Source organism: Drosophila persimilis, unplaced genomic scaffold (assembly GCF_003286085.1).
Source record: "Drosophila persimilis strain 14011-0111.01,24,50 unplaced genomic scaffold, DperRS2 tig00000766-arrow-arrow-pilon, whole genome shotgun sequence".
Classification (NCBI taxonomy): domain Eukaryota; kingdom Metazoa; phylum Arthropoda; class Insecta; order Diptera; family Drosophilidae; genus Drosophila; species Drosophila persimilis.
In genome coordinates, this window is record NW_020825350.1 from 205,708 (window position 1) to 226,259 (window position 20,552).

General features: G+C 51.5%; 5 protein-coding genes across 5 annotated transcripts; 4 read left to right on the forward strand and 1 right to left on the reverse strand.

The window, feature by feature from the left end:
• Window positions 1-1,181: 1,181 nt before the first annotated feature.
• Window positions 1,182-3,156, forward strand: LOC6600454 (probable cytochrome P450 311a1). The gene is made up of 4 exons (XM_002025523.2): window positions 1,182-1,568; window positions 1,635-2,012; window positions 2,064-2,413; window positions 2,474-3,156. The coding sequence occupies exons 1-4, from the start codon at window positions 1,418-1,420 to the stop codon at window positions 3,044-3,046; spliced, it is 1,452 nt and encodes a 483-aa protein (XP_002025559.2). The 5' UTR covers window positions 1,182-1,417; the 3' UTR covers window positions 3,047-3,156.
• A 117-nt stretch (window positions 3,157-3,273) lies between these two features.
• LOC6600453 lies at window positions 3,274-4,331 on the forward strand. Its single transcript, XM_002025522.2, has one exon. The coding sequence runs from the start codon at window positions 3,283-3,285 to the stop codon at window positions 4,279-4,281; it is 999 nt and encodes a 332-aa protein (XP_002025558.2). The 5' UTR covers window positions 3,274-3,282; the 3' UTR covers window positions 4,282-4,331.
• A 500-nt stretch (window positions 4,332-4,831) lies between these two features.
• Window positions 4,832-8,058, forward strand: LOC6600452. The gene is made up of 4 exons (XM_026992594.1): window positions 4,832-4,949; window positions 5,013-5,331; window positions 5,416-7,023; window positions 7,104-8,058. The coding sequence occupies exons 1-4, from the start codon at window positions 4,832-4,834 to the stop codon at window positions 7,297-7,299; spliced, it is 2,241 nt and encodes a 746-aa protein (XP_026848395.1). The 3' UTR covers window positions 7,300-8,058.
• Window positions 8,059-8,811: 753 nt separating this feature from the next.
• LOC6600450 (serine/threonine-protein kinase par-1) lies at window positions 8,812-16,178 on the forward strand. The gene is made up of 8 exons (XM_026992615.1): window positions 8,812-9,164; window positions 9,541-10,405; window positions 10,472-10,535; window positions 10,602-10,888; window positions 10,991-12,205; window positions 12,274-12,749; window positions 12,823-14,578; window positions 15,217-16,178. The coding sequence occupies exons 2-8, from the start codon at window positions 9,782-9,784 to the stop codon at window positions 15,322-15,324; spliced, it is 4,530 nt and encodes a 1,509-aa protein (XP_026848416.1). The 5' UTR covers window positions 8,812-9,164; window positions 9,541-9,781; the 3' UTR covers window positions 15,325-16,178.
• A 60-nt stretch (window positions 16,179-16,238) lies between these two features.
• Window positions 16,239-18,310, reverse strand: LOC6600449 (G-protein coupled receptor moody). Its single transcript, XM_026992616.1, has 3 exons — window positions 17,849-18,310; window positions 17,117-17,779; window positions 16,239-17,039 (listed from the first exon to the last, which is right to left on the reverse strand). The coding sequence occupies exons 1-3, from the start codon at window positions 18,250-18,252 to the stop codon at window positions 16,547-16,549; spliced, it is 1,560 nt and encodes a 519-aa protein (XP_026848417.1). The 5' UTR covers window positions 18,253-18,310; the 3' UTR covers window positions 16,239-16,546.
• Between the last annotated feature and the right edge of the window lie 2,242 nt (window positions 18,311-20,552).

Here is a 20,552-nt window from a genome sequence, read left to right on the forward strand (position 1 = left end):
TTCAATGCTATTGGTCCAGTCTAAAATAAAAAGGTTTGAGTCTCAACGGCTTTTAATCGGTCGAGATTATCTACAGATATAACTTCTCTATTGAATTCCCTGGTTAAAAACTTTTAAGAGAAATGAGAATTATTATTGATGGAAGCTATGGAGTCACGATTCAAAGAATCTCTTACGAAAGCCACTAGGACTCACGCCAAGACAAACTAAGTGCATGTAGCCCAAGGGAAGCTGATTTAATATATCAATTGGCAATCTTCAAGAATATGTTTGCCTTGTATGTTGTGCTGTTCAGGTTGAAGACAATTTTTGAAAATTAGACAAAACATTATTTTGAAATATAAGGAAATCAGTTCGAGTCTTTATCACCGTAATGAGCAAATTCGCCTGGCTCTACAATTTGTTTTATTATATGACGGGGAGCACATTTTAAAGTACATAATTCTCGTGGAAAGCCAGGAACTTTTCTCTTAAAATACAAAGCAGGCTTTTAACTTTTTTAACACACAGCCAAAATTTTGACAAAAGTCATCTTGGACTTTATTTTTGTTCTTTGATAGGTAAATTAAATAGGCGTTGTTTGAGGTATCGTTTGTAAAAATCGATGAATAAACGGAAAAGGGCAGTTTGACCAAGCCTCCAAATCACGTTACCTTCCTTCCCATGTTCCATTTTAACGTTTTAAATGTTTTAAATACCAAATTGTGTTTTTTTTTTTTTTTGTAAAAAAAAGCGGGCGTATTTTGAGTAACGGAATTTTATTGCAAAATGAGGTATTTGAAAGGTTGGTCAAACGGCTGCATTTGATTTTCGATCTTGGTTGTTACTAGGGGTGATAGTGCACACGATTGGCAAAACAGGGCTAAAATACATATTCAAAAAATCGAACAAAACAAAGTTAGAGAAGTCTGAGAACTAGGTGTTAAAGGCTTATTGAGAATTTGAGAGCTGATTAGCAGAAAGATTAACTAAGCAACTGGGTGCAGAAGTGCATTTTTTGCCGTAGTCGCTAGCCCGATTAGATATTGGAAGGTTTTTATTGAAAAAGCCAGACAAAAACCAATATGAGATAGACACATACATATGAACTTATTAATCCGAATAAACCCAAAGCGCAATACTACACAACTACACACATACATGCATATATGTACATGTCTGGTAATATTATCTCTTTCCGCTATTTTTCTGTTGGGAGGTAAAGCAGCGCCGAGACTTACGTAGTATAAATTACATATGTATATATGGGGCCTATGTTAGCTAGATTGCCAATTGAATGCTGGCAGACGATTATCGGTAATTGATTGTTGATTGAGGTTCCCCTCGATTCTATTCCGGTATAGTCGGCAGTCAGTTCGAGGCGGTGTGAGATTACACATCGCTTCGTCTTACAAGTTGATAGTATCAACTAACCAATATGCCTTGTTGGGTGCTGCTGTTGGTGGGCCTGGGACTGCTACTGCTTCTTCAGAAGTGGGCGTTGCTGCGCCTGGGCAGCAGCCTGCCCGGACCTTGGGCTTTTCCGCTGCTGGGCAACGCCCAAATGGTGGGCAAGTTGCGGCCCGAGTGTGAGTACAAATAGCAACCGAGCTTAGACACGGAGGAAGGTCTCATCGTCAGCTGTGGGTCTGCAGTCATCTTTCTGGTCTTTACAGAGCTACGTGACCGCTTTGGCGCAACCTACCGTTTGTGGCTGGGGCCGCAGCTGTGGGTGTTCCTGCACACAGCAGAGGAGACGCGCGAGGCGCTACACGATCCCACCCTGCGCAAGGCCAAGACCTTCCTCCAGCTGGAGCCGCTCATCGGTAACGGTCTTCTAATAAGCCATGGCTCCCACTGGACGCAGCAGCGGCGGCTCCTCACTCCCGCCTTTCGGCCGACCCTTCTTCGAAGCTTTGCCCCCAGTGTGGCCAAGCATGCGGATCGTTTGATCCAGCGGCTCGAGGAGACCCGCGGCTCCTTCCTCGAGGTCACAGATCCACTTTTTGCCTGTCTGCTGGACGCTATCGTGGGTAAGTATTTTCTGCCCCGTTGTGAAAGCATCTCAAGTCATACTTCCTTAGACACCTCCATGGGCGAGCAGCTGGAGACGCAGTCTGTGGCGCACTCTCCCATCATCAAAGCCTTCCACCGCAGCAGCCAACTGCTGTTCAAGCGCATGATTAATCCCCTGCTGGCCTCCGACTGGGTCTTTAAGCAAACCCGGCTGTGGCGAGAGCTGAGCGAGCAGCTTCAGGTTATCCACACGCTGATGGATTCGTTGATTGATCGGCGCTCCGCACAGCTCCAGCAACAAGGGAATGAGCCCCGCAAGGCGCTCAACCTGCTGGACACGCTCCTTTTGGCCAAGATCGACGGTGAGCCCTTGAGTCGAAAAGAGATACGCGACGAGATCAACACTTTTGTATTTGCGGTAGGTTAAGGCAGCTCCATCTTCACGGGCTTCCATCTGATAATCCTGTCCTAATTGCAGGGCGTGGACACAACAACGGCGGCCATGTCCTTTGTCCTGTATGCGCTGGCCATGAATCCAGAGGCACAGGACAGATTGCAGGAGGAGTTGCGGCAGCTGCCGCTAGGTATATCAATCGATCTGGATACTCTCAATGAGCTTCCCTATCTGGATGCCCTGCTCAAGGAGGTGCTGCGCATGTACACGATCGTGCCCACTACCGGACGCCAGACCACACGCTCCACCGTCATCGGGGGGCGTACGTACTGCGCTGGGGTTACTCTCTGGATCAACATGTACGGCCTGGCCCACGATGCTAGCTACTTTCCCGATCCATACGTCTTCAAGCCGGAGCGCTGGATGCAGGAGACTGAGCTGCAGGCGGAGGTGCCCTTCAGCTACATCCCATTCTCGGGCGGTCCCCACGTCTGCATCGGGCGTCGTTACGCGCTTCTTCTGATGAAACTGCTCACGGCTCGAATAGCGAGAGCCTTCCAGTTTGAGCTACGTCCGGGACAACCTGAGCTGACGCTGCAGGCCCAGATGGTGCTCAAGACCCGTGAGGGCATCCACTTGGCATTTACAAAACGCTAAACAGCTAACGGAGTCAGCCTTTGACGAACGGCTGTCGTGTTTGATTTTGTAGCATATTCCAGTTGAAGGTTCAGTTTTGTAGGCAATACACATATCCATACGTTGCTATATTTGGTTTTTTTTTGTTTGTTTAGTTTTCACACGCGTTTGTACCACTCGCCGCATCCTCTAGACCTCGCAACATGCTTTTGAAGCAGTGCCGGACCGAGCGAAACTTCCTTCTCGAGAACCGACTGATGGTGCGCTACCCACTGGCCGTCCGCGTGGATCAGTCGTCTGTCAGACAACCTTTGAAGTACCACAACTACGAGATGCCCACAGCGGCTTCGCTGGCCAGGCGCTCGAGTCCCGCAGGTCCAGTGGTCCAGCGGTCCAAGCGGACGGCGCGTCCTCGCAGATCCACAGCCTCTTCCAACGCCTCTTCGGAGAAACAGATCCAGACAGACGACATATGCGACGAGATGTTTCTCAGCGCGGCGCTGCTCAAGTGTTCCGAGCACGGGCAGTCGAGAGCCACGCAGAGTGAGGGCGACGAGTGCAGCCCACCTCTAGGCCTGAAACACATCGCCGGTGGGAGTCTCCGACGCACCACATCCAACTTCGAACTGGGCAGAGTGGCCGAGCAACGCGATGCCTACCAGTCCGGTAATCTGTACACACTGCACCGGCTGTTAGGCGGCGTTGCCGGCACTGTGCCCGGCTCTGAACTGGACCAGATGGATGACAGCTGGACAATAAATCAGATGTGCCGGACTCCCCGCGACAATGGTGGGGACAGTTCATCCATTAGCTCAAGTCGCTCGTCTCGGACGAGCTCGCCGCAGGTACGCCAGGTGGCCATACCGGAAATCACAGACGTCTATCAGGAGGATCCGCTCAGCGCACGCTCCCAGGTCTCCAAAATCAGTGGGCCGCCTTCTGCCGCTAGTCTTCCTTCAGAAGCAGAACACGAGTCGGATAAGAATTTAGAGACAGAAGAAAAGCACCAGTCGCAGCCGGAGCAGGAACATCGAATTCATCTGTCAGAGGCCCAGCGGACAGCCTTGATCGAAAAAGCCCGGATCCGTCGAAGCCTGCTAATCGCCGAGTGGAATCGCTTGCCCCTCTCTACGTTTACGCTTCGTGTGCGCAACCTGAAGCGGCAACTGGAGCAGAAGCTAGACATAGTGGACAAAGATCTGAGCGTTCTCTCCCAGCAGAGGGACAGCTCTGATTCATATCATAGGTTCTTCTAGTAAATAAAGTCTGAAAAAATTATAACGCATTAAATAAATACTTGAACACATTTGCAATTAGACGAAAAATACAAATTTGTTTTTAATCTGCATATCAGACGATTTTCCAGTTTGGTCCACTCACTCATCTCTAGGTGCCTGCAAGGCGCGCCCGTTTGCACAATATGTGCTGTTATTGCACCAGAAACTATTTTGGCAAGATAAATTAAGCATAGATCTATTAAATATGTATTAAAACCTAATAATAGTTATTTTCAGCAAAGCAAACACACAATCTGAAATCCGATAGCAATCAGATATCGATCGCAAGAAATAGTAATATCGATAGCGACTATCCCATGTAGTGTTCGCCAGGGATGGCATAAGTAAATTTAATTCGGCTATCGCATAGTTAACAGCGACTGTTAACTAACATGCATGTTGCATTTAGAGAGCTGCTGGGCCAAAGGTTTGCATTTTTATTGTTTCCGCGCACGTGCAATAATATATAAATGAAACACAATTGAATACGGGAAACCAAGGCGTGCAGGCTCAACTGCAGACGGCGCAAATGGATCAATTCTCGCACGACTTGACGCTGGCCCTGGAGGAGACCTCGCTCATGGACAGGGCGTGCGGCGTTGGTAGGTGGGGTTCACGTCGCAGAACCCGATCAACGGGTAATTTGCGTAAGTAGTGCACACGCATGGTGCTCCAGTTGAAGCCACACCTATCTCTGCTCCTCCCCGCAGCTTGTGCCCCTCAACCCACAGAGGACTCGTCGAGCAGCCCCACGGACACACCGAATGCCCACGGACATGGACATGGGCATGGACATAGCCACGGACACGGTCACGGGCATGCACAACATCACCACCAACACCCAAGTGCTAACGCAGACGGACTGGACCTGAAGCTGGCGGCCAGCGACTCGGATGACAAGGCAGGGGCTATGCTCCCGCTACGCCTCCCACTGCCATGCAAGACCCTGAACGCCGCGGCCGCCGTACGCATGGGCGTGGGGGCGCTCGAGTCGGACTCGCTCAACGAGACAAACTTCAGTCCAGCCCGGTAAGCCTTCGACGAAGGGGAGCTACTAAAAATAGTAAGCTAATCGAATACCCTTCCTCCCTCCCTCCCTCCCTCCCTCCATAGTTTCTACAAGCCCAATTCGCGACGCAAACGAAAAATAAAGCGCATGTCCATGGAGTTTGAGTTCAGCAAGGACACGCACCCAGCCGCCTCTCCGCACAGCTTCACGGAGTCACCCCTGCAGCCGGGAATGCTGGGCGGCGCATGCAGCGGCTTGGCATTGGCCTCGACGGGGACGGTTCGGAAGCGCCTGCTAAAGGCGGACGCCGGCAATCGGTCGAATTTCTTTTTCTGTGGCAAGCGCAAGCGCTCCAATCGCGACCGCTACAATGAACAGGAGCCGGGTGCGGGCTCAAGCATCGGTTGCAGCAATAAGCTGCACTCTTCTAGCATGCCGCGCTACACCCACATGGAGGAATACCAGCGGATGCGACCGCGCAGCTACTCGTCCACCTCCAAGCCGCACAGCGACCGCCTGTTGCCCCTCAACAAAGGACTGCTTTCGAAGATAAATCGCATGGCGCAACAAACACAAAAGACTGACAATGCTGATGCCGACGCCACGAAGACCGGCCAGTCCGCTACAGGCCAGAAGCTACAGCCGGAGGAACTGGCCAAAAGCAGGTCTTCAACGGCCCGCGGAGAGCGCCAAACTGCTCCCCCAGCACCAGTTAACGCTGCTGCATCCGTACTCACCGTCACCGACATCCTGGGCAGCTTCAGTATGGACACCATAGTGCCCGTCACCGACATCGAGGCTCTCCTGAGCACACCCGCAAAGGTGCCACAGGTGCCGCGCCAGCAAAAGAGTCACAGCCACAGCAACAGCGCCTCCAAGACCCATCGCCGCCGCCGTTTCTGCCAGACACCGCAGCCTCTGCAGGCGCAGTCCATGGACATCAGCGAGCTGTACGACTTCCTCAGCTCGAGCTCACTGAGCACCTCATCGGACAGCGAGGATGGCGGCCATCGGCGGCACGATACGGGTCGTGAGGGCGACGACGAGCTAACCGATTGGCCGGGCAACGAGTTTGGGCCCGGGGGTAAGTATGATCCCAAGCGGAAGCTAACCAAGAAGTCGCTGCTTTCGCAAATACGCTCGGACGATACCATTGGCGAGGACGACACCCTTATGTCGGGAACGGAGACCACTGTGACCCAGCTGGCCACAGAGAGCGCTCCTCAGACCCAGACGCCCTGGCTGCCAGATGCACTGCAGGATCTGTCCCGCTTCCAGTCCGCCCCAGCTTCGGAGCCAATTGAGATCCAGGGGGGGGCCAGCGGCTATCGGAACGCAGCGGGCTTCGTCGACGTCAATCTCTGCCTGGATATGGACATCAATGTGGACACCGTGCCGGCGCCGAAGCAAATCGAGAGCGAGATGTCCGGCGAGACGTCAAACCCATTCCTCTCCTCCTCGCCGCCCGGTCAAGTGCAGGAGGTGCGCGAAATCCTCGCCGGCTGCCGTCGCATCAATGGCGACCGGCCCGGCTTCAGCATTAAGCTAAGTGTGAACGAGCGGCTCGCTCGCTTTCTACAGGATCCGCGTCAGACCCAGATCCGTCTGCCCGACATGGAGATCAACGAGGCCGACAGCCTCTACAATTTGGCCAATCTTTACTCCCTCACGATGGTGGTGGAGCACGGCTGCACAGTGCTTACGAAGACAGGGTGAGTGACATTCCTGGCCTTCCAGCGCTCCTCAATTTTGGGTTCCACTAAATTGTTGCATTTGTCTTCCCACACCACAGGAATACCACACAGTCGGTCAGCGTGGATCATCCTCAACAGCGTGGCCTGCCGCAGCATCCGGATCTCTTTAGCGACTTTAAACGCCGCTGTTATGGGGACGGTGAGGGTGGGGGAGAAGGCGAGGGCGAGGGCGAGAGGGAGAGGCAGAACGAAACTCCTGGCCCGCCAGGTGCCAAAGAAATGGACAACAAATGACTAATCACAACCTGAACCCCGGACCAATCCGTGGGGGATTGACCTAGGGGCAGGACAGGGAAGTCGCTCCGGAGTTCAACTCTGAAGGATTTCAGATGCTGCCGCGCTTGCCCCAGCCCCAGCCCTAAGAGCGAGACAGAGATAGAGATAGAGAAATAGATTCGTTCCGACGATACAACGAGTAATATTAAAGCTTTTAAGAGTGTGTTTGTAAAGTGTTCGTTCCCATGTACATATCGAATGAGATTGTACGTTCAGTGTGTATATACTACAATATACTATTGTAAAACTTGTTAGGGGACGAGGCCGAACAAGATCCAACTTTTGCGCCTGCACAATCGATCCCATTCCCAACACAACCTGGGATCGAGAGAGATGGCAAGCGACGTGCCATCGTACGAGAGCTGAATGGCACGGCTGCTGATGCACGGATGTTTTTGGTCAGTTCCACTGTACAAAATATGATATGCCTGTTCCATAAGACATAAAAGGCGAATATTAATATATATGTATGTGACTATGTGCGGACACAATCTGTGCGTCTATTTCTTGGGGAATGGCTCTCCCTTTGATCCCTTGAACTCCTCAAAAAGGGAAGACCATCGTTTATGCAATTTTAAATCGAAATCGATCTGATGTAATGCTGTAAGGCCTCAACCTATGTATAACATTGAATTAAATTCTGTCTGCTAGAGAAACGCCACCAAATATGCCATATATGTACGTATTCGTGGATGCCGCAGACTGAATTTCAACTGAGTTGATTACTCATTGCATTTGACATTAATTTCCGATCTCATTTGCGATATGTAATATATTGATTGTATTGTACATATATGTGTCATGTAATAGATTGGAAGATCTATAAATTCATGTGGGATAGACCTTTAAAAAGAAGAGTTATGTTGTTCTGTTGTTGAAGGACAGCCACTCTAAAAGCGTGAGTGTGTCTGAATTCGTATCTGTACCTGACCTTTAAGTGGAAACTGTTTAATGGATAGCGTTTCGAGTTCGTTGGTACTCTGGGCAGACATATTGTACGTATGGTTACAGTTCGATGAAGAGGAGAGTAAAATACCTGGCGCCCAGGGATCACACAGTAATCGAAATTATGGTTTATCAATGATCATCTGGATACTCTCCGCAACTGAGAGTGAGCGGTACCTGGAACCTGGAAATCGTTCGTTGAAAGTGCCATTTACCAGGGGTTCCCCTTCTGCATTGTTTGCTTTTCAAATCTTGCCCGCTTTGACCTACTCATGGGGTGGGGTGGTGTGCTGTGCTGTGCGGCGTCGAGGACGGCGCATGCTCATTGGGGCCACGGCCAACCACCAGCTGGGGCAGGGTTGCCAGGCAGGCGGGTTGCTGTCGGCCGGAAATTCTTGGTCCCAGCTATTTCCTCCATTCTGACTGGCGGTGGCCGGCAACCCTCGAGTACAGAGAATGGCAACCCTTGGCGCTGCTGCTCTGCGCTGCTGGGGGTCGGGTCGCCGCGGGGTCGTCCTCGGCAGAATCGCATTGAGCTTTTGACGGTGTCGGACGCAGTTGGACGCAGCTCAACGGGGATTGGCACCAAAGTTTCATGTGTGTGAGCTCCAGCGCCGCCGTGGCCCCGGGCCCCCCACGCAAGTGTCAATAACTCTCACGCCGTGCCGTGTGAATGATGTGTCAAATCAGGAGCTGGAGTCTCTAATCTTCGCCTCAAACTGGAATAGACGCCAGTGCCACAGTCAGCTACCCGGGATTCCGCGATTCCGGGGCTCCAACTCCGAGTAAGGCCTTCAGCCTCCTCCTGTGTTCCCAGTTTCGCTGCCGACTCCAGCGGACTGTTGTCTTGACCCTTGTCCAATCTAACGGAACAAACGGTAATTGCCAACTCTAGGAGGCTTCAGCCTCTCCTCCATCTTCAGCTTCAGCTTCAGGCTCCAACTCCATCTCCAGCTCTCGTCCTTCTCCACGTGAGACGACGACAGAGAAGATTTTTACGACGCGGGGCCGCTTCTGCTTATTGATTTTTCAAACAACAGAGACGGCGCGAGAGAGGGAGAGCGTGAGTGAGAGCGGAGTGGAGAGCAGAAGAGAGAGCGTTACACACAAACACACACACACTATCTGGGTGGCGGAGGAGTGGGGAGGACAAAGCATACACACACACACACTGACACATGTACTTTTACATGTGCTAATCTGTTATCAGAACTATTTTGCATTCGTTCTCTCTCGCTCTCCTCCATCTTGTAGCCCGGCGGGAAGGGATCATGAGGGAGACGGTGCAGGCGGCGATGGGCAGCAGCAGACTGCAGCCGCGACTGCAGTAGAGCCGCTCCTGCATGCATTGCGAGCATGTGCATCATCTGTAGCGCCATCTCTGTCTCATCATCTGAGCACCCGAGTCTGAGTCTGAGTCTGAGTCGGAGCCGGAGGCGCGATCGCGTCTGCGTCTGAGTGGCTTCAGCAGCAGCAGGGTGGCGCAGTTGGCAAAATGAGTGCGTGCGAGCCGGCAGTCGGCGAGGATGCGAGCCACAGCAGTCACAGTCGCAGTCGCAGCCGCAGCGAGGTGGACACGGGGGACACGGACTCGGCGACCCATACGGAGGAGAACATACAGCAGCAGTCCAATGGTGAGCAGTCCCCCCACAACAGCGTTCAGCAGGAGGAGGCGAACGAGTCGAAGGCCCAGGCCAAGCCGGAGACGGCACTGCTGGAGGGCCTGGCCGGTAGTGGGATGGCCGCCCCCTCCATAGATGCGCTGGTGGCCTGCAAGGATGTGCTCCTCGCCCAGAAGCTCTTCGCAAGCGGTGGCAGCAATGTGCCCGGACCCGCACCGGGATCTGGGTCAGCATCGGGTGCCGTTACCAGTCCCAGCCCGAAAGAGCTGCTCAAGCTAAAGGAACCGATGCGAGTGGGCTTCTATGACATCGAGCGGACCATCGGTAAGGGTAACTTTGCCGTGGTGAAGCTGGCACGGCACAGGATCACCAAGAACGAGGTGGCCATCAAGATCATTGACAAGTCGCAGCTGGACCAGATCAACCTCCAGAAGGTATACCGCGAGGTGGAGATTATGAAGCGGCTGAAACATCCTCATATCATCAAGCTTTACCAGGTGGGTGCAGTCTCCAGCTTTCCAGAGAACCTAATGGAGCCTTTCCTCTCCCCATTCCCGTTGCAGGTGATGGAGACAAAGAACATGATCTATATAGTGTCGGAGTATGCCAGCCAGGGGGAGATCTTTGGTGCGTAGTCCTTCCCCGTACCCACACCCATGCCGATCCCTGACCCTATCCCTCTGCTCTCCGCAGATTACATAGCCAAATATGGCAGGATGTCGGAGTCGGCGGCACGCTTCAAGTTCTGGCAGATCATCTCCGCGGTGGAGTACTGCCACAAGAAGGGCATCGTCCATAGGGACCTGAAGGCCGAGAACCTGCTGCTCGATTGCAGCATGAGCATAAAGATCGCGGACTTTGGCTTCTCCAATCACTTCAAGCCGGGCGAGTTGTTAGCCACCTGGTGCGGATCCCCGCCCTACGCCGCCCCCGAAGTGTTCGAAGGCAAGCAGTACACGGGACCGGAGATCGACATCTGGGTGAGTGCAAGTGCAGCCTTCCCTCTCTCTCGCTGTCTCTCGGTCGCTCTTTTCCTGCTATTCAACGGTATCCTCATCCTCATTCGCTTTTCGCTTTTGCAGAGCTTGGGCGTAGTCCTGTATGTGCTCGTTTGTGGAGCTCTTCCTTTTGATGGCTCCACGCTGCAGAGCCTGCGGGACCGGGTACTGTCTGGGCGTTTCCGCATCCCTTTCTTCATGAGCTCCGAGTGCGAGCACCTCATCCGTCGCATGCTGGTGCTCGAGCCCACCCGCCGCTACACCATTGAGCAGATCAAGCATCACCGCTGGATGTGCCCAGAGCTGCTGGAGCACGCCCTGATCGCCAAGTACAACATGAACGTGGACCGGCAGACGGTACTGGAGCCCAGCGAGGATATTCTCCGGATCATGGCCGAGTATGTGGGCATCGGGCCGGACAAGACGCGCGCCAGCCTCAAGAAGGACACCTACGACCATGTGGCAGCCATCTATCTACTGCTCCAGGATCGCGTCAGTCACAAAAAGGACCAGGCCCGACCCACCGAGGGGTCGTCGCCAGTGCCACCGCCACCCTCTGCCCCTGTAGGTTGTGGATCTGTTTCCAGCGGGGGCAGTGGTGGTGGCGGTGGCGGTGGCGGTGTTGGTGGCAGCAGCAGCAGCTCCAGCCGCTTGCTCTACAAGAGCAGCAAGCAATCGCTCAGCCTAGAGCAGCAGCATCAACAGCAACAGCAGCTTCTCCTCATGCAGCATCAGCAGCAGCAGCAGCAATCAAAGACAATATCCACCACCACGATCCTGGGCAAGGATCAGCACCCACACAAAAGACTAAGCCGCCACCAGACTGTGCTCATGAGCGAGCGACCTTTGCCCCCTGCTGATCCCAGCTACTACTCCAAACAGATGCAGCTGCAGCTCCACAACCACAACCACAACCACAACCACAACCTGCCCACCCATGTTCCTGGCGCCTATCTCAATGGCCAGGAGGAGGCAGGCTGCATTCCGATGCCCGTGAGGTACACGCCACTGCCCTCCGCCTCCAATATTTCTTCCTCTTCGGCCGTCTCGCGAATGGGTCGCCACAGCCTGACCTCGAGCTCTCCCAGGAGCCACCGGCCCCTGGCCATATCGCTGAGCATCGACAACCATAATCACACCCACAATCCCTCACTGGCCAATCTCCGCTGCCGGGAGCTAATGGAGCCGGGCCAGCCCAGTCCGGCGGCGGGGCCGCTGGTGTCCAAGCAGCTTCAGCAGACCATCAGCGAGTACATCATCAAACAGAGCACCGAGGACTGCCGCCAGCTGCTCCAACAGGTTAAGCTCAGGTTTAGGGAAGTATGCTTGGCCGATCCCTCATCATCTTCTCCTTCAAATCCTTTCAGTCCACGGCCATTGCCGAGGGAAAGGAGGAGCTAACCACCAGACCGGAGATGGCAGCCAATCAAACCAATGCAAGTGGAGGAAGAGCCACCACGCCTACTACCTCCTCTGGCACAGTCACAGCCACAGCTACAGCCACAGGCAATGCCAATGAAAATGCCAATACGGAGGATCAGAACCAGAACCAGAACCACAAGCAGAAGACAATAAAGGCCATGTCGAGTTCAAGTAGCTTTGACTCCACCGCCAATCTCAACCAGAGCTTTCGCTACAAGATGTCCGCCGAGGCAAACAAGCTATTCCAGACCCTCCAGGAGAGCCCGCTGCCCGTAGAGGTAAGTCCTATGCCAGCTATAGACTTATCCTCACTCTCACCCCACTCTCAACAGAAGCCCAAGAGGAGAGGAGTGGCCAGCACCAATGGCAATGGCCACGAGTCCGGGCAGGATCTGATCGAGGGCAAGCAGAATGGCGACAGGTGAGTCCCAAGGGAATACTCGTATTCCTCCAGAATAAAGCTCATGCCACCATCCCCCCATCCCCATTCCTAGGCGCAGTGACAAAAAGACCTTCGAGAAAAAGGTACTGGCTCAGGGCAGCTCCAGCACGGACGAGGGCTGCGAGACGGATCAAGGCAACGAAGGTCCCACTCCCGGGACCAAGGAAGGCTCCCAATCGAGCAGCGACTTGACCACCACCGCACACAGCGGTAGCGGCAACGGCAACGGCCACGGCCATAGCCAGACCACCCGGATGCGTTCCTATGCCAGCAGCAGCAGCTCCAGCGGAGTGCTGGCCTCCGGCAGCTACTCGAAGAGCCTCAGCCAGAACTTGAGCCGCGGCTCCTCGAAGAGCAACTGCAGCGCCGGGGCCTACGATAGCCTGGACTTTGTCCTGCCCTCCGGCAGCCTGCCCTCCTGCATGGGATCCAGCTCAATGCTGGCCGCCGCCGCCTCCGTCGCCGGAGCAGCCGGCTCCAGCGAGCACTCCTCGGAGCGGTCACTGTACAGCAGCCACAACTCCTGCATCCACATGCCCAGTGCCGTCAACCTCAGCCTGACCGCCAGCTCCACCCCAAATCCCACTCCTCCACCACCACCAGCGGGAGCGGGGGGTCCCTTCCTGGATAAGCGCTCGCCCATCCACTTTCGGGAGGGGCGACGGGCAAGCGACGGACTGGTGGCCCAAGGTCTCCTCAGCTCCGGGGGCGGATCGCTCTTGGGCAGCAGCCGCGTATACGGCAGCTACCGCTACGACCAGGTCAAGCGGCATGGCTGGCTGGAGATACAGCAGCTACAGCAGGAGGCTGCCACTCATCCGCATTCGCATCAGCATCAGCACACGCACCCACATCCGGCTCCTCCATACGGGCTGGAGGAGCTCAGCCTGGGCAACTGTCAATTCCCCAACAGTCAATTCTATGCGCTGCCTGGAGGCAAGCCGCATCACCATCATCCCCTGCTGACGCTCCCGCACCACCATCAACATCAGCAGCACCACCATCATCCTCATCCTGGTCATGGTCATGGTCATGGTCATGGTCATGGTCATGGTCATGGCCATGGGCTCTTCCATCCGGGGTCTCCGGGAGGGCCAGTTCCAATTCCGCTGCTCTTGGAGGCGGCTGGTGGTGATATTTACAACCACGCATGCTATGCCCCGCCACCGCCACCACCGGGCCTCTATTCGCATCAGCACCAGCTCGGTATGGCGGTGCCCATGTCGCCCATGCAGAAGCCGCCGCTGCAGCAGCAGCTACTCCAGCATCGCCTGCTCCAGCAAAAGCGGCAGCTCTTCCAGAAGCAGTACGCTCTGGAGGCGCAGCTGGCCGGTCGCCATCACCACCAGCAGCACCACCAACAGCAGCACCAGCTCCACCAGACTGCACACTTTAACCACGGGCATGGGCACGGACACGGGCACAGCCTAAACCACGGACTGAACCTTGGGCTGGCACTTGGTCACGTATCGCCAGCGCCGATGCCGGACCAGCACCTGACTGAGGAGCTGTACGAGCTGGCCATGCTGGACCGCCCAAGGAGTGGCACTCCACGACTGCAGCACTCGCTGACGATGCCTGGTGCGCACGCCTTCAGCCAGATGAACCTCAAGACCTCCTACATCAGCCAGCCGACACAGTCGGAGTCGTCAGGGCCAGGATCGGGCTCTGGGCCAGGGTCAATGTCGGCACCTGGATCTGGATCGGGATCAGGATCAGGGCCGCCGTCCACAGCGCCGGGAACGCCTACGTCGGTGAAGTGCAAGCCGTCAACGCCTCACGGGCACAGCCACGAGGCCGACTATCATGTAAGCATTTTCAAATTAAATCTATGCAAATTCCAACCAATTTTCCAGCTGGGTAAAACTTCCTTTTATTACCTAACCTGATCTAAACCCCTACTAGCCAGACAGAAACAGTGGCTATGAGTCTATTGGTATGTAGAGTCAGATTGGGATCACCCCGAATCACCAAAAGACAGAGTGTGAGCACTGCGGCAAAGTTTCTTTCGCAGTCTCTTGCTATATTTTAAATAGTGCATACGTTCACCTGCTTTACAGAATACACACAAATAAAGATATTCACGCCGGAGGAAAAGCAAATTCACTAGCAAATTTGTGTGTTGCTTTCTCATTTTCTCTTCGAGAAAATGAAATGAAGAGTGAGCGCGAAAAAAAACCGAAATTTTCAACTCTGACACAGTAAAAATGACAATACTTGCTTCGTTCAGTCCATTTTTTAAAAGCGTTTTGATAGAATCAGAAAGCTGAAGCTTCGATTCCAGCTATCTGTTCGTTTTTGGATCCTTTTCCCAGCGAATCAAGGTCATAGCGGAAGGGGGGTACTCGTATTACCTGAATCACATAATCTAGCATGATCTCTTAGTGTAAAAATTAATTGAAAAATTTCAATCATCTAGAGAATCGATTCGATTTGTTTCTTATAGACATCGACGCCAGTGCTCAGCTTGTTCACGCCCAACTGGCAGACGCTGGTCAAGCCGCTCAGCGAGAGCCCCATTCTGGAGATCTCCGAGCATATGGAATCGGTCTGAATAGAAGGGAGATGGAAAATAGAAGTTGGAACTAAGATGGAAATGAACTAATGGAGTCCGAACCAGGGCCACCTTTTTATTAAGCTCGCAATCGCAATTATGAATTATTTTATCCATATACGATATACACATACATATAGATATACATATACATATACACCTACGTATACATATACAAATACGGATATACAAGCATCGATCGCTGGAGTAGGCAAGGTCTAGGTCTAGGTCTGGGATGGAGCTCTAACTATATTTGTCGGATGGAAGCCAATCGAACCGAGTCAAGCCGAGTCGAGCCGAACCGAACCGAACCATTGCCGTACGAGTAATATTGGAAGAATAATTTAGTTGTGTTACTAGCCCTAAGTAGTCCAAAAGTTTCGTACGCGTACGCCGACATACATACATACATACATATACAGTATGTATATGTATATTGATAATAATAGCGTTAAGCTATAGCTCTACTTATGATTATACTTACTACGAGCATACACTCGGAATAGCCCCGCCCTCCGTTCTCCCATTGGACCGACTACTCCGAGACAGCATTTTGGGTAAAAGTCTTGAGAAGGGTTCCCGCGGAGTTGAGCTGGGAGTGGGAATCGATGTTAGTCGATGCGATGAGAGAGCTGGAGAAGAACAACGTAACTACATATATCAATTATTCGAAGCATTTATTGGGGCTATAGATACGTACATATGTCTGTATACGGATATATGTTTATATCCCTATGTATTGGTACAATAATTAGCGACAAGCAACAACTAAAACCAAAACCAAACATCGATTGTTCTTAAACATGGAATTCAAATGTAAACCAGATATTAAAGTTATTTGGTATAAAATGCAATTTTACTTCTGGAGTTCCTATATTATCAGATGTACATTTATAGATAGATGTATATAAAGATATAGATATCTTTATATATACATATGTATTTATATAGATATATGTAGATGGGTGATCTGTGTGGAAGGAAGGATCGAATCGGATCGGATCGCATCCGACCTGGTCGTACGACTAGAAATGGTGACAATTGTGAACCTTTTGAGTGATCCAAAGACCAATAGATCAATACTGGTACACGCATATGAATATACTTAAGAGCTGATACAGTGTACAGTGACCGGCTCTCCTCACCTACAACATACTTATTCCTTTGTTTTGATCTGCTTTGTGATACTACGTTCCTTTTCGGCAATCAGAGCCCAAGAGAATCACGTTTTGATCTGGCGATTCGTAGCTGACTCCTGTAGCTTTTTCTTGGCATTGGCATTGGCATTGGCATTGGCGTTAGCATTGTTCCGCTGCTGGTGCGGATCGGGAGAGCCATGACAGCGCAGCAGATTCCAGTAGGCGCGTCGGTACTCGGAGCTCATGAGCACGTAGATGAGTGGATTGATGCAGGTGGTCAGGTAAATGAGCAGATAGCCGGCTATATTGAACACATGCACCTCGGTGGCACTCTTCCAGATCTTGGCCACCGTGATGGGTAGGTAGCAGATCACGAACCACACGAAGATCACCAGTATCATCTTGAGCAGGCGCCGATCCTTGACGCTCATTCGGCCCGGGTAGATGGACGAGGCATTCGACGTGTTCCCCATAGACACGTAGTGGGATTTCCTGGGACTGAAGCGGGTGAAGGAAGTGCGCAGCGAGGTGGTAATGGGATTGGCGTTGGGAACGGGACTTGCGTTGGCGTTTTTCCTGTGGGATCAATAGAAAGGAGTTAGATCTGTCAAGATTTCAAGAGGACAAGAGTGTAAGAGGTCTCTAGTACGTACGTGGAATTCTTGCTCTGCTCCAGCTGGGTCTGACTTCGCCCCAAGGCGCACAGCTCTTGTTTGTTCTTGTTTTTATCCCTCTCTTTGAGCACCACATTAGCATCGACCGGCAGCTGATGATCCTGATTCTTATCCAGATTTTTCTGATCCTTCTCCCTGTCCCGCTTCCCGATGCTGTACGAGATGGGGAGACTCTCGGTGGAGGCATTATCATCGATATATGCTATATACTCGTCAACGACAAACGGTCGCAGGCCGTGTTCCGGGACCGTGTCCGAGATGGATGTGCTCGCCTTTTCCCTATTTTCAACCGTCTTGGGCATGGTCAAGGATTGGGGTGCTGCTGCTGTGGTGGTGGCCGTCGGCTCGCAGGCATTGTTCTTGGCGGCGTTGCTGTTTCCGGCGCGGATGGCCGCCTGACGAACGAGCAGGAAGATACGGGCGTAGCAGATCACTATGCAGATGCAGGGCAGCATGAAAGCGGCGGTGAAGAGGAACTCCTTTGGCGAGCGGTCGTACTGGTCGTGCAGGATGGAGCACGAGCCAATGCTAGTGTCGAGGCCGAAGCGGCCCCAGACCCCGCGCCACGTGGGTATCATGATTGAGAAGGTCAACACCCAAGTGCCGGCCACCATCAAGGCCAGATAACGGCGCTGATAGATCCTAAGCGGTAGAAATTTGATATCATTAAAATCACACATACTCGTAGCGGGGGATAGGCGGTCACTTCACCTGGGATAATGTCGTGGGTGGGCGATGATGATGTAGCGATTGATGGTGATCAGCGAGACGGAAAGCAGGGACACAGCCAGTAGGCCGTAGCGCAGCATAGGAAAGAGCCGGCAGAGCAGATCACTGTGCGTCCATGCCCGCTCCATGAAAGTGGAGGCGGCCAGGGGCAGGTTGAAGCACCCGAACAACAGATCCGAGCAGGACAGATTGATGATGAAGATGGCTGTGGAGTTGCGCGTCTGACGACCCCGCGAGAGCGCCACGATGGTCAGCAGGTTGCCGGGCACGCCCACAATTATGAAAACGATGCAGGCCACCCAGGCGAAGGTCAGCAGCTCGTCGGAATAGCCCTGGAAGAGCTCGTTTCCGGCGGCGGCGGCGTCAACAGCGCCCTGCCCGCGCATGCCCGCATCCACTCCGTTTCCATTCAGTTCGAAGCTGTCCTGGCCCTTGTCCAGGACGCGAGAATGGCTCTCGAGGAGAGGGAACATGCTCCGCACTGATCTGATAGGGCCGTTTCGACAGTGACGCGCCCGTTCCTGCGCCGAATTTGTACTAAACTAAATTCTCCGCACCCATAGCCACTTCCACCATCCACGGCCCCCACCCCCACACCAGCACCAACGATGGACCAGAGACGGATGGGTGGAGTGGAGTGGTGTCGGCAACAGCGGCGGGACGCAGAGGCAGCCAAGCGAATATTGGAAGCAAGAAGAGGAGGCTAATTTCGGAAGCCGATACCTTAGATACCCTTTAGATACCCCTTGCAGCTCCATTGCTCCATCCGTGGCTGCTCGTATTTCTATCAAAGTTCTGTTTTTCAAACGGTCGTCTCTTGGTATATCTGAAATTAAGCAAAGCAAAAAACCAGCAAAATGTTTGTATTCTTTCTACCTAAAAATCAAATGGAGAGTGAGCGAGAAAAAGGAACCGAAATTACGATTTCTGTTTCGTTCAGTCCGTTTTTTGGCAATTGATTCGATGTTAACAGAAAGCTGAGACGCTAATTCAAACCAACAGAATTATTGAATCGATTCGGTTGCCTGTTTATGCAGGGTTCTGGTATGTAATATAGACTCTGAGAACCCATATATTAACTAAATATCCGATTTTTTTTAATACAAACAGTGACATTTTGCAGAATTCACTTTGATTTAAGCAATAGACGGCCTGTATTTAATCAAAAAGAAAATAAATATATCGAAATATAGTTAAATAAAATATTTCGATATGTTAAATAATACTTCGTACATCAAAAATAAAAGTCGGTGCAAAGTTTTAGCTAGATTTAACCACAGAGATTTGTTTGTTTTTGAAAGGAGATAGTCTAGATAGGAAGGACATGACATGGATAAAACCACCATGCGTCGCAAATAAATTTTGAAAATCGTCATATCCTCTGAAAGGGTATAAAAAGCGCAAGAGAAGGCATGGTCGATGGCGTCAGGGGTACTGGGGGAACGGAACGGCAGCAGTCGAACTAGAAAAACTTTCGAAAAGGAAAACAAAAAGAACAGCAACAAATTTTTATTGTATACAACAATTGACTTCATCATCGGGTAATTTGGTAATTTGGAAATTTGGTTTTTGGAATGGGCGCTTTGTTTACATTGTTCCTATTATTCTATTCCTGCTGTCTCTGTCTCGCTCTTGCCTTTCTTCTGCCGCCGCTGTTGCGTTTTCTGTTCCTTTCGCTCGCTCGTTCTCTCTGATTCTGATGGTTCGTGCTATTCGAACGGTTCTTGTTGCTCTTCTTTTTTGGAATTTCCAAATACTCAACTCAGGGCTGGGCGATCTCTTCGCCGCCTCAGCCGGATAACGGCCTTGCCAAGACGTGTCTGCCGTGTACTATTGCGCAGCCCTGGGACATTAAACGCACGCATTTTCCAAATTGAAAACTTTTCAATTCTTTTTCTCTACATACATACATACATATGTACATACATACATACATGTGTACACTTTCACTGGCAACTGGCAACAAGAACGCAACTTATGCAAAAATGTAAATGTACGCATGAAAAACGCTTACTTTTTTGTACACACAGTCATGTCTGCCTAAGTTGACTGTAACCAATGCTTGGAATACAAGATTTAACTTTTGCAAAATAAACATACATACATAAACATGTACATACAGTCATTAACTTTATCGAACAGTTTACTGTTTTTGTAAGATATTTTTCAATGAAATTTTTAATAAAAAACTAATTTTATCTGATACAGTAATCAATTTTCTAAACGATTGGATACATTTTAAAGGCGTAGTTTTATTCTATTATTCTAAAAAATATTTAAACAAAAAAAGGTCTACAAAAATTTCAAAACAAAAGAAAGGAACGGGAACGTTGTCAGCCGCGGCAAGGGCCGCGGCTCTACGCTTATACCCGACTCTGTCAGTATGTGTGATTTATGATTGATTTGACCAATACAAAACATGTTATTTACATTATATACATACATATGTATATCGCTATTCGTAAAGGGGTCGAACTGATTGGCTGGATAATGTGGAGAGGGAATCTTTTGCTCCCACTTGCCAGAGATGGAAAAAACATAGCGAGAGCGAGATGAACCACGACCGCTAGTTATGTTCTAATGTTATGTTATTCTGGCTATAAAAATGATCCGATTCAGATTCAGATTCAGCAATCTGCTAGCTTCTCATTATCGTACTCAATATTTCTGTGTTTTTTGTTCCTCG